This window comes from Triplophysa rosa, linkage group LG13 (assembly GCF_024868665.1).
Source record: "Triplophysa rosa linkage group LG13, Trosa_1v2, whole genome shotgun sequence".
Classification (NCBI taxonomy): Eukaryota; Metazoa; Chordata; class Actinopteri; order Cypriniformes; family Nemacheilidae; genus Triplophysa; species Triplophysa rosa.
The window spans coordinates 7209545-7222680 of record NC_079902.1 but is presented as its reverse complement, the minus strand read 5'-3'; the positions used below and the strand labels follow the sequence as shown (position 1 = coordinate 7222680).

The following is a 13136-nucleotide window of genomic DNA, read 5'->3' as shown; positions in this document are numbered from 1 at the left end:
TTATTTATGTAGCTACCTGATACCTTATTGATGTGCTTATTTCATTGCATGCAGATACAACCCTCCACATAAATTATGTGTCATAGATTAAAAAAGGGGAGGTCCAATGACATAGGACAAATGCTGCTAAAAAGATAAAAAATAATAGAAAATAGATTTGTCTAGATGTTTTAAAACGCTGTTAAACGTGAATGTCCAAAGATATGTTAAGTGACGAATGAAATCATAGGCGCGTGCTAACGCGCATGCCCAGTAAACACAGTAGAGCACAGTTTGGGATGGGCGCCTGTGCTGGGGGAATACAACATCTAACCGAATGATCTTATCCATTACCACTGCACGGGTCAACACACTATTTCACACTAAATAAGAGCCACGTATCCAAATCTGAAAATGCCGGTAAGATTGTTGTCTCGTATCTTCATTTATCAGCGATTGTAATCAGTGTGTTGTTATGCCCCACCTTCCCATCATTCCATTGCGTCGCAACCGGAATCACATGCAAATATCCACTGGACTGTTATTTGACATCGTTTTAAACTACGTTTCTCCCATTATCATGTTATGCTTGTCATATAATCAGTTATTACGAGATGACTGATATGGCCACAGTGGCACTGTGCACGTCAAGCTAGCCGATTAGCATCACAGCGGGTTTAACGATCATTGAGGTTTATAACGATCAACTTCACGATACGATTCGTAAGAAATCACTTTATAACCCGTCCTAAGTAGGGAACAAGTTATGTTATATGTGTAAACATAAGCAGTAGTTTTAATACTGTGATTTGATTAGCTGTTAGCTTGATACAGGCTAAGCGCTGCCTAGCAACAGCGTTCCGTTCCCATCACCCCTTTCACACCCATAAAACGCGCTTGAAACATTTGCAATAAAACACAGTAACTAAATTTTTCACAGAAAATACTGGAAAATGTATTATTTCTACAAACAAAGTTGCATTTTAACTACCATGGTGCAGAATTTTAAATAACTGTAGTAAGACAAAGTTCAGCCAAAAAGAAAAGTATTTAATGTTAATTTATTATATTTGTTATTTTTACTAAAATATAATTTTAGAATAGAATGTTACAAAATTACAAAATATGAGTGATGCTGCTTATTTTCTGTACAATAAAAGTGAATGTGGACTAATGCTATCACTCACGGGCATTTCTGCATGTGTGTTTTATATTTATGCAAATGTGTCTTTAAACCTAATGAGATCTAAATCATTTTTGGTTGTCATAGGCAAGTAAGGATCTCTGTCTTTATAGGCAGCACCTTTTTGGCACGTTATAATGTATCCCTGGTGCAAACTGTAACGTTTTGAATCCGGTTTGATTTGTGACAGAGTAATAAGATGGAAAAACCAGAGAGGATGGAGGTGAGTGATAAAGTGAAGGTGGTGGTCAGATGTCGACCCTTCAACGAGAAGGAGAAGATGATGGCGCACAAGCAAGCTGTCGCTGTGGATGAGATCAGAGGCACCATTACTGTAAACAAACTAGAGACAATCAGTGAGCCACCTAAGACGTTCACCTTTGACACCGTGTTTGGTCCAGAAAGCAAACAACTGGATGTGTATAATTTAACAGCTCGACCCATCGTAGACTCGGTATTAGAGGGTTACAATGGTAATTACAAGTAAACATTTCAAAGAGTTTGATACACATTATAGATTGATTACAGTGTTTACAATGTTGTGTTTTCCTCAGGTACCATATTTGCATACGGTCAGACAGGCACAGGTAAAACATTCACGATGGAGGGCGTCCGAGCGGTGCCTGAACTCAGGGGCATCATTCCCAATTCATTTGCTCATGTATTTGGTCACATAGCAAAAGCAGAAGGAGACACTAGGCAAGATTGTTTTCATAATAGTCTGTTTTAAAGAGGTGTATCATGACTTATCATGCCACTTAAGAGACACCTCAACTTTATCAGCAGCATGCCCGATATTAAAATAAACTGCGATGACGTGTCTTGTCTAACCACAGGTTTCTGGTAAGAGTTTCGTATTTGGAAATTTACAACGAAGAAGTGAGGGACCTGTTAGGAAAAGACCAGATGCAGAGGCTGGAGGTGAGAAACATATTTCGCCATATCTGAAAGGCCAAACGTCTAGGTGTCAGTGTCACTCAAACCTGCTCCTCTGGGTTCCCCTGCGTTTTTACTTCTCTTACCCACCAAAAATAGACCTTGGAGCACATTGCCAATGTTGTCTACAGAATTATGACCCCCAATGTTCTACAGATGTTCTCTGGATATTCATATAATGTGCATAATGCATTAATTCTGTTAGATAATGATCTGAATATAATGCAATGCAGTATTCGCTTGGGGTTCCATAAGCGAAATGCTTATCTAGATTTAAAATGTCTCTGAAATGATTCCATAAACAGCAGTTTAAGATAAAGGCTTTAAGACCACAGTTTGGCTTTATTGTTATTAAAGAAAGTCTGACTTGACCACAGCTTGAATCACTGCAAAGAGGCAACCTCGTATTGTTATAAAGTGTGCAACATGTCTTGCTGAGCCATTCTGAATTGTAAACTGCAAAAATGTAAATGATAAATACTAAAAATGTATTACAGGTGAAGGAGAGACCTGATGTAGGCGTTTATATCAAGGATCTTTCTGGTTATGTGGTAAACAATGCTGACGACATGGACCGGATTATGACCCTCGGCCATAAAAACCGTAAGTGTATTTTCACGATTTCATTTAGTGAATATGTAGATCTGATACTTCCTAAGTACGCTACATTAGTCAAATGCTTGGGCACACCTACTATTTGTTTTCCACATTTTAGTATTAATGTAAGACGAACATTTTTGGTCAGTACATCATTTATGTCCTGATGTCCAAAAGTTCAGGGTCACTCATTCTTCTTTAATATTTTTCCACATTTAAAAACAATTGAATGACTCATCTAAAAATCCAAAATGAATCAAACTGTTATGTTTTAGCATCTTTTAAAGTAGCCGTCCTTTGCTTAGAACTTGCAAACATACATTTTATCAAAATAAATAAACATTTCCCCACATCACAAACAGATTTTAAGATAAAAACATTTTAGTCGAGTCACCCTAAACTTTGGTTTATCTTGGGATACTTGTTGGCTGATTTTCCTTTACCACCTGGCCATACTCGTACATGTAAAATGTAAAATATTTTTATTTATGTAAATATTTATTTTACATAATGTAAAATTGTCAAAATGAATTCCGTGCACTCAAGCATAATCCTTTGTTTCAAAACACTTTTAAGATGAATTAAAATATAAGGTATTTTAATTAAAATATATATCAAAGTCTTTTGCTCTGAATGGGGTTGGATGTTCTCGAAACAGGAAGTCCAGAAACCCACATGTCATTTCTCCTTGTCCAGGTTCTGTTGGTGCAACCAATATGAATGAACACAGTTCTCGCTCTCATGCAATCTTCACCATAACTATTGAGTGCAGTGAGAAGGGCGTAGATGGGGATCAACACGTGCGCATGGGCAAACTACATCTGGTTGACCTTGCGGTAAGCAGGCGAGTCACGAGGAGAAGTTTAACATGAGTTTTAGTCTTTTTTTCTATTATTGAGGGTAATGTTTTGTTGCTCAGGGGTCGGAAAGGCAAGGGAAAACGGGAGCTACGGGTCAACGTCTTAAAGAAGCCACAAAAATCAACCTGTCCCTGTCTACCCTGGGAAATGTTATCTCTGCACTAGTGGATGGCAAAAGCACCCATGTGCCCTACAGGAACTCAAAACTCACCCGACTCTTACAGGACTCCCTGGGAGGAAACTCCAAAACTATGATGGTTCGTTCTCATCTTCTTATCAAAACACTTTTCATCACTGTAGCTGATAAAGTGTGCCATTAAAAATGAAACACGCAACTTATTCAAATGTAAACCTTAATTGAACTGCTATAGATAAAACACACAACTGAATACATGAAAATAAAATTCAACAGTATTTTCATACACTACTGTTTTATCAATACTTGCAGTGTGCAAACATTGGACCGGCAGATTACAACTACGATGAGACCATCAGTACTCTCCGTTATGCCAACCGTGCTAAAAACATCAAGAATAAGGCCAGAATTAATGAGGACCCGAAGGACGCGCTATTGCGCCAATTCCAGAAAGAAATCGAAGATCTCAAGAAAAAGCTGGAAGAAGGTACTTTACTTCATTTTGAGCTGTGTAATGTCTAAACTGGTCATTAAGATGAATCCAGTCTAGATGTGTTTAGAACTGTGATTGCTCCTGTTCAGGGGAGGAGATCTCTGGCTCTGATGGCAGTGGATCCGATGACATGGATGATGGTGAAGATGAAGTGGGAGCTGATGGGGAGAAACGCAGGAGACGCAGAGGTATGACTTTTTACTTGTGTACCGCTTGTGAGAGAGATGATAATATCAGCGATTTTTCGGTCTGACCACGGATTTTTGAATGTAACCTTGATAGTGGGGATAGTAAAATGTCAGTATAGAGAAAGAATGACCTCGTAGATAATGTGGCTTTGGTTTGGTTTGCTTGTCTAGACCATCGGATCAAACAGGACATGGTGCTCCACGCTCAATGACTCTCTAGTTCTGTGTGCCCACACAAATGGGACAGTCAGTAAGCGTTAAGCATGTTCAAAATGGCAGACGTTGACTCATTGCCGTGAGTTTGGGGACGGGACTGTTTATCCAACCAATAGCAAAGAAAGATAATGTTGGAAAAACGTTTGCCAGGCCATTTCCGTTACAATAGACTGAGGCAGAGAAATGACATACTTTAAATCTAAGATCTGTCTCCGTCTGCTTGAGGCAGTTCTAGTATTCAATTTGATTGTGTTCATTGATGCTTATTACTTTAAAATAAAGCAAATTCTGACCCCAAGGTTGTAAATACATATTTTATGAAAAGTATTTTTTTCTACAACCTTTTTCTAAACAACCTTTTGATGAGTCTGTGCCATTCTTTTAAGTATTCCACAAGCTTAAAAAACCCACAGTTTAACACAACAGGAACTTTGTTTTGAAGCTTTACAAGGTCAGATTAACTTTCTGTCTGTGTATGTGATTCTTAGCGACAAAAGTGAGGTAGGCTAAACAAACAAACATGTGACATGAGAGTGTAATTCCCCCTCCTACGCTATATTATAGCGTATTTAGGGTTAACTTTCATCTCAGGTTTAGCGGTGACATCTGCATTTTATCACAATGGTTTTGCAGTTTACTCATTTCAATGTAAATTTTTATAATGACCTAGTCTCGCGTAGCCAAACTTTCATACTGAAAGTCTGGTATCTTTGGCTGCTTTAATTGGCCAAGGCCCACCCAAGAGGCCATATGACTGACAGGTGAAGCAACCAATCAAGTTTTGTTTTGTGCCACGTCCTGTTTAGAGCCGTGGAAATGTCCCCACAGTAACAGACCGGTGTACATTCATGAACGTTTCAAAAGTTAACCGCAACAACATTTACGAGTTTATGCCGTGATGCATACTTTTAAGAATGTAACGTTTAGTCGATCGTGATGAATTGTTATCGCAATTGATGTAAACACAACAGCTTACTTCTTCGATCAGACAACTTCGTGATGTTTTCAGGCTTACCGTTAAAGAAAGTGACACGCACGTCTGCCGGAAATCCTGTTGAGTTCAACCAATCAGACGGCGACTTCGAACTCGCTGAAGTGTTTCCAAGAAAGAGTGCCAAATGCATTAGACGTTTTAACATTTATTTTAATATTTAACATTTATTTTAATATTTAACATTTATTAACCGACAGATGTACAATCACCTGAAACAGCATGTAGCACTTATTTATACACTTATTAAGTTCATATAGTTTCTGTAGGTGCTTGTAAACAGTGCAGAAGTGGAATATAGGATACATTTACTTGCTCTGACAGGAACTCCAACAATGCCTCACTTCTGTGTCTGATTACATCATGGTTAAGTACTTGTCTTTTCGGGCCATCTGACAGAATCCATCTGCATCACCTTACTGTTCGGTGTCTGCTGTCTCATTTCACGCTGACCCAATTACAAACATAAGCCCTTTTTGAAAGATGGGTCGATAATGACATGTGCTTCTGTTTTCTCTTTTTTGATGCAATTTGCTGGCCGTGCGACTTCTCTGCTCTAAATTCAAGACCAAAGAGGTTGGTGTTATGATCTCCTTAACAGCCCCAACCTCCCGTCGCCTCCAGACCTGTTTCACTAGAAATGGGTTCTCATTTACCAGTTTTACAGTCTCACATCTGAGACGTCCAGTCTGATGCAGGAAAAAAGGAAAGTTTGAATATATGAAACCTGCCAAGATTGTCATTCAAGTAGAGGTGAAAGAGAGATCTTTGACCTGGAGTGATGTGTGCCGTTTTAACTCCTCAATGATTTTTATTTTGTTTATTTCAGCTGCCAGCACAATATACTGTATGGTACGAAATGTATGAACATACTGGGTCAGGAGTCAAAATCAAAAGAAAACACGAATGAAGTCTATTACAAATACATTTTAGAAATGATTTCTGTTGTCTTTCAGCTCTGCGGTATATGCTTGTGCACATCTAAACGATTGAACCCACATTTTACACAATTTTATAGTATGGGAAAATTGGATTTAAAATGATAGAGTTCATCTGCAAAAACGGATAACTCTTTTATTTTTTTTAAATAATGCTTTTTATTGCGTTATGTTTTTATTGTGTTACTTCGTGCCGTGGTATTTTTTAGTTTTCATGTTATGCTTTTATTGTGTTTTATTGTGTTACTTCGCTGTGTTTTTTTGGAGTTGTTATTACTTAATCAAAACAATCCAACTTGATTGATAGAATGCAAAATAAAATGAACATGATTTTCGAAAACGCAGTTATCTGTTTTTGCAAATAAATTTTTTAATTGTTGCATTGGTTCTGTAGAAATACTTTCTCTGTTGCATTCATTTTTATGTGTTTAATAACCGTTTCCCAAATGTTTAGGGAGGAAGAAGGTGTCCCCAGATAAGATGGTGGAGATGCAGGCAAAGATCGAGGAGGAACGGAAGGCACTGGAGGCCAAATTGGACATGGAGGAGGAAGAGAGGAACAAAGCCCGTGCTGAACTGGAGAAGAGAGAGAAGGACCTTCTCAAAGCCCAGTAAGTTATCATATAATACCAGAACAAGCTAAAGCAAGCTTCACGGTTTCTTTTACAGTATATACTGTAAAGATGAACAAAAGGGTAATGTTTTCCATCTCAGACAGGAGCACCATTTATTACTAGACAAGCTGTCTGCTCTAGAGAAGAGGGTTATCGTCGGTGGGGTTGATTTACTGGCTAAGGCTGAGGAGCAAGAGAAACTTCTGGAGGAATCTAACAACGAGCTGGAGGAGCGCAGGAAGAGAGCCGAGCAGCTTCGAAGAGAACTGGAAGAAAAGGAGGTAGAACTAACGCACGCTGAATGAGGAGATTTACTCTTTTTGTCATAACCCACGATTCACGTGTGTAAATGTGTGTTAAACAGCAAGAGCGGTTGGACATTGAGGAGAAATACACCAGTTTACAAGAGGAGGCTCAAGGCAAGACCAAAAAACTGAAGAAAGTGTGGACCATGCTGATGGCCGCAAAGTCTGAGGTGCGATGAAGTGCGGACGCTGCTTACTTAACATGCAAGAGCGTGTTTCAGGGTCACACACGTTAACATCTCCTATCTGTTTCAGATGGCCGATCTGCAGCAAGAACATCACCGAGAGATCGAAGGCCTGATGGAGAACATCCGGCAGCTGAGCAGAGAACTCCGTCTGCAGATGCTCATCATTGATAATTTCATTCCTCAGGAATATCAGGTCTGTGTGTATTTCTGCGCACAAACACTGCCAGTCAATCGACCACGGTGTGATGTGACATTAAAACAGCTTATGTGTTTTGACACCAGATAATAAACCAACATGCAGATTAAGTGCTCGGCAACTCACTGTATCAGATATTGGCACTGTCATAGGAAGCCGCAGTTTATTTTCGTCCACAACATTTCAGCTTTTACGCAAACGCCTTTAGATGAAGACACTTCGTCAGAGCTCACAAGGAACAAAGTCAGTCAAAATCTGAACGTTTTTACTACAGCACTAATGTCATTTTCTACAGACTTGCATTTGTAAATGACAGCATTATCTACTGCATCTCGTGCACCAAGCAAATTTTTTTGCGTTTCCTCTTGTGATTAATCAGATATTTTTACTGATAGTATGAAAGTGTGAACCGCTGCAATCGTGTAAATAAAAGTGTTAAAAGTGAGCTGGCAATAAAACAACACTAAAGTTCTCAGGCAGGGGATTTCCTAATGCCATTACTGTAATAAATAGTTATATTAATACGTTTAGTATCTGTAAAAGGCACAAGTGCCAAAATAAATCATTTTCGGGATCATTTATTGTTGGCCAAGAATTCCTAAAGCTTCACTAGAACTTAATGATTAATGCAAGGGAATAACCTACATCACATGTAGTACACATACCTTCTTATACTACAAGTAGATTTAATTGAAACCAGAATTTAATTCATTTCATCCCTCTCTTTTATTCTGTACAGGAGATGATCGAGAACTATGTGCACTGGAATGAAGACATCGGAGAGTGGCAGTTGGTGAGCTTTTCACAATTTCCATCTCTTCAATCTCTGACTTGATGTGTAGGCCCAATTTAAAAACTGTCATGTTTTCAGAAATGTGTGGCATACACGGGCAACAACATGAGAAAACAGACACCCATATCAGACAAGAAAGAAAAAGATGCAAGTATACATTTTAAAGGGATATTTCACGCAAAAATGACAATTCTGTCTTTATTTACTCGCCCTCAAGTTAAATTTCGTTGTTCTGCTGAACACAAAGAAAGATATTTGGAAGAATGTAACCAAAAAGATCTGGGACACTATAGACTTCAGTAGTAGGGAAAAAAACTGCTACGGTGGCCCAGATGTATTCTTTAAAAGATCTTCTTTTGTGTTCAACAGAACAAAGATTTTCATACAGTTCTGGAACAACTTGAGGATGAGTAAATGATTTTTTTTATTTTAAGGATGTTTTTGAGAGCCACACATATTCGTCTGTTTCCGTGTGTTCATTTGCCATGTGTTTATCCGTTTTTACATCTCAGCCATTTGAAGTGGATCTTTCTCATGTTTACCTGGCCTACACTGAGGAAAGTATGAGACAGTCTCTTATGAAACTAGAAAGGCCTCGAACGTCAAAGAGTGGGAAGTCCAGGCCTAAAACTGGCCGTAGGTGAGGTTTTTCTCATGAGGTCTTTTCATTTTATGCTTTTGCAGATACAATCAATGTATTTGAATCTGAGGCGCAGTCATAGAGAGTTAAATCTATGCAAAATCAGTTCAGTTTGTCTTAAGATATTTGCTGTGTGATTTTGCATGTAGCCAAGGTAAACGTTCTAAATCTTATTATTGTTTATAATATATATAAATTGCCTCACATGTAGATCTGTCATTGCCTCAAGGTCTTTTTATTTCTTTTTTAAGGAAACGCTCTTCCAAACCAGAGGCTGCTATTGAATCCCTGCTGCAATGAGCCATTTGTCTGATAAGGACCAGACTTATGAAATGGCAAAGCAGTTCCAGTGTATGTCTTGGGAAGTATTAAGAGTAATTCACGTGATCTAAGGGCAGTTTGACATACTGTAAGTGTACATCATGTGTTATTATGCAGGAACTTCACAGCTCCATTTAGGCGGGGATACATCAACATGTACTCCATAAGGCACCTTTAAACAAAAACTGTATATTTTACTTTTAATTCATTATGGATATGCTGGCTAGGACATGCACATGTCTCCATCAGGCAAAACGCTATTGAGAAATGAATCCGCCGTGTTGTTTAACATAATTGGCAGCGTGCAATTGCTTTAGCTCAATGTACACACGCTATGCTATTCATTTTTATATAGTGAGAATGTGCATGCCATATTTCCCTGGCTGTAGCGCCATGTAAACATTAGCTCCGTTCAATTATAAGATGTATTTCCAGTGCACACTGTAGTAAAACCATTAGTCTTATGTAAAAATGTTTACATTTTACTGTGTTTTGTCTTGTACTCTCCTTAAATTATTAAATTATTTTACAAGGTATAATGTAGTGGTGGGTTTATTGTACTGAAATTCCAAACTACGTTTTCTTTTGACAATACTTTATTGATAAATACTTTAAATATTTCTATAAATATGAGATATATCTTAAATGTAAACATTCCAGTTATTCTAACAAATCCCATTGTCCTGCTGGCACATCTAGCGATGTTTCTTTTGTCGTAAGAGTTTTTGGCAGCAGTGTTTTAAGTCATTCAGGAGTTTATCCATAGAGGATTCGTCTGCATTTGGCACAGTGCAGTTCTGGAGCTGTGGAGAAACCCATTCAAACATGTTTTTCGTGAATTTCCAATTAACAAGAGTGTAAGTAGTAACACTTCCATTTTTGGGTGAACTACCCCTTTAAGGAGGTTACGACATAAAGTAACATTATCAAGTTGTGTCTAAAGAAATTATTTGATGCTTAAATGCATATTTATGACTTACCCCTGTATAAACAGCATAGGAATATAGTCGTCGTCGTAGCATGTACAGTTCAGTGTTTCGATATGCATGTTTAAGAGCTTCTGCTGCTCGGCAAAGGCTTTCCTCCTATGTTGTCATAGAAATAAGACTTGTTTGTATTAATACTGAATTGATGAGATCATTCTGAAAGTATTTTGTTTAAACATCACAAATTCGTGATCATAAAATCTGATAAAAATATCAACAGAATTGAACTTACTGAGCAGGCATGGATTTTAAACACGTCCTTTACAAACTGCTCAAAAATCTGTAAAAGAACGTTTTAAATATTGTTAACCAGGCACAAGTACGAAAACACATTTTGCTACTTTTCTAAAACAGTGAATTAAAATGTAAAAAGAAACCATTCTTACCTCTTTGGAATTGCTTTTTAGAATTATATTTACGCTTTCGATACTTTCCTGCAAGAGAAGCGTCTTTACGTCATCCACTCTTGATTCTGTAACCACTACACAAGCAAGTACCAAAAGCAAGAAGGTCCTCATGTTTGTTGAATGCTATTGATGTGTCCAGATGATCAGGTGCACGCCTCAAACTACATTCAACTTCAGCACTGATACATCAATCTACTTATAGTCCTGAGAAAGGATGTTGAAGGTACTCCTCAGATAACAGATTACGCGTCAAAAAAACCCCCCTCAAATACACCCCCATTCATTATTAGTGTGTAGTTTGTTGAAAGAGGTGAATTACCTTCAAAATTGAGTAGGAAGAAAATATTAGGTAATGGCTCAAAGTTTGACTAAATCAGGATATAATAAATAATGTTTAACTGCACATAATTCATTCCATGTGTAGTGGGACAAGGTTCTATTAATGCAATGTCTGTACCAATCCTTTTAACTTGTGTTTATCATACAGCAGAAGTCATTGCAGGCCCACGTGGAATCTGCCTCATTCTATATGAACTCCCCACCTCTTGTGTGTTTGTGTATTTAATATTTAGTTTGAACTGGTTAAGCTTCCAGCTAAAATTAAGTATTTTTCTTATTGTTGTATTGAACACATATCAGCAACACTTTACAGTACGGTTGTATTATTACTCAGAAATAAATATACTGACCTTTTCGTATTGGGGCACGTTGTCACAAGTAAACCTGCCATTACATAGTATTACATTTATGACAAACTATGACAACAAATTCCAAAAGCTTGGAGTCATAACTGTACATACGTTTTAATTACATTTACATTACATTTATGCATTTGGCAGACAAGCAACTCACATTGCATTATACTGCACATTTGTTTCTGAGTATGTGCAATCCCTAGGATCGAACCCATGGACTTGGCGTTGCTAGCACCATGCTCCAACCACGGAGCTACATACTAACTAACTAAATTCGCCCGTACTAACCAACGAAATGTGTAAAAAGACATCGGAGTCTTAATTTTTGTGATCAAAAACCAACATCACTCTTGACAAGGTGTGCTACTAGACTCATATGGCTGGGGTGGGTTTCTGAAAATCTGGTGGAAAATGTCTCCCCTACAGGCCCTCCCCCTAGATCTGATGTTGAACCGAAATTGGACTCCCCGTGCGATGTTGACTTCCCTACTTCTGATTGGTTAATTCATTTAGGATGCTGCTTTGTGATTGGTCCCTATCTCTAAAGCCCACACCTAATCCTAACCAAAATCTTCGAAGGGGAAAACAGGGGAGTCATAATCTCACGGGGAGTCAGATTTTGATACTACACCGGCCCTGGTTTTAAACCCGATCTTTTTATATGACTGGATCACTTCTAAACAAACAGCAGGAGCTTAGGAAGAGTCGGATGTCAGCAAATCACAGACAATATTTTGGCCCCAAATGAGACAATGTGCTGAGACTTATTTCACCCTTTTGATGCATTGAGGTCAGTACAGTGGACAGCTATTCAAAAAGCCATGTTTTGTGTATGCATGGGTTTATATATAATGAATGAATGAATTAGGCATTTATATAGCGCTTTTTATTGTATATTGCTGTACACCCAAAGCGCTTTACAATCATTAGGGTTTTTATTTTTATTTTAGTTTGTTTTAGATGTAATGCAATGCAGGTTCAAAAACGCTGTATTTTCCACATACCATGCATGTTTGCATCTCCTCTTTGCCCCGCCTCTCTGAAACGCACAATTTTTAACTAAGCTCATCGCTCTGAAAAGCGAGGTGTGCTATGATTGGCCAGTTAACCAGTGCGTAGTAATTGGTCGAATACTGCAAGCGTGTGATGGAAATGTAACGCCTCTTACCATATTTGGAACATCAGGTTCCAAAGCAATTGTACTGACAGGTACGCCCACCTTACTTGCGTATACATTTGGGCGGTCTTAGTCAAATCATACCACGAACTGATGTAGATTTGTGGGGGTGTGGTTACACGAGGCGTTACGGTCTGGTGAGCATTCGCTTTTAGATAGAATGCATCTTTTGTCCCGACACTGTAATTTGTGCAATTTTACGTGTCTAATACATGCATGGGCAACTTATAACACACCAAAGACACAGAAAAACACGTATTTGCGCCATATGACCCCTTTAACGTCTCATCCGAAGGA

The 13136-nt window shown here is 38.2% G+C and overlaps 2 protein-coding genes across 2 annotated transcripts; one reads left to right on the top strand and one right to left on the bottom strand.

Annotated features, from left to right (window-relative positions):
• The first annotated feature begins 253 nt into the window (after window positions 1-253).
• Window positions 254-10104, top strand: kif3a (kinesin family member 3A). The gene is made up of 17 exons (XM_057350091.1): window positions 254-399; window positions 1353-1635; window positions 1717-1861; window positions 1999-2083; window positions 2596-2701; window positions 3392-3531; window positions 3615-3812; window positions 4004-4178; window positions 4274-4372; window positions 6972-7128; window positions 7232-7412; window positions 7496-7606; window positions 7692-7817; window positions 8560-8613; window positions 8692-8760; window positions 9126-9253; window positions 9505-10104. The coding sequence occupies exons 1-17, from the start codon at window positions 394-396 to the stop codon at window positions 9551-9553; spliced, it is 2112 nt and encodes a 703-aa protein (XP_057206074.1). The 5' UTR covers window positions 254-393; the 3' UTR covers window positions 9554-10104.
• A 134-nt stretch (window positions 10105-10238) lies between these two features.
• On the bottom strand, window positions 10239-11123 carry il4 (interleukin 4). The gene is made up of 4 exons (XM_057348864.1): window positions 10947-11123; window positions 10793-10840; window positions 10555-10659; window positions 10239-10377 (listed from the first exon to the last, which is right to left on the bottom strand). Exons 1-4 carry the CDS (start codon window positions 11076-11078, stop codon window positions 10270-10272), a joined length of 393 nt encoding a protein of 130 aa, XP_057204847.1. The 5' UTR covers window positions 11079-11123; the 3' UTR covers window positions 10239-10269.
• Between the last annotated feature and the right edge of the window lie 2013 nt (window positions 11124-13136).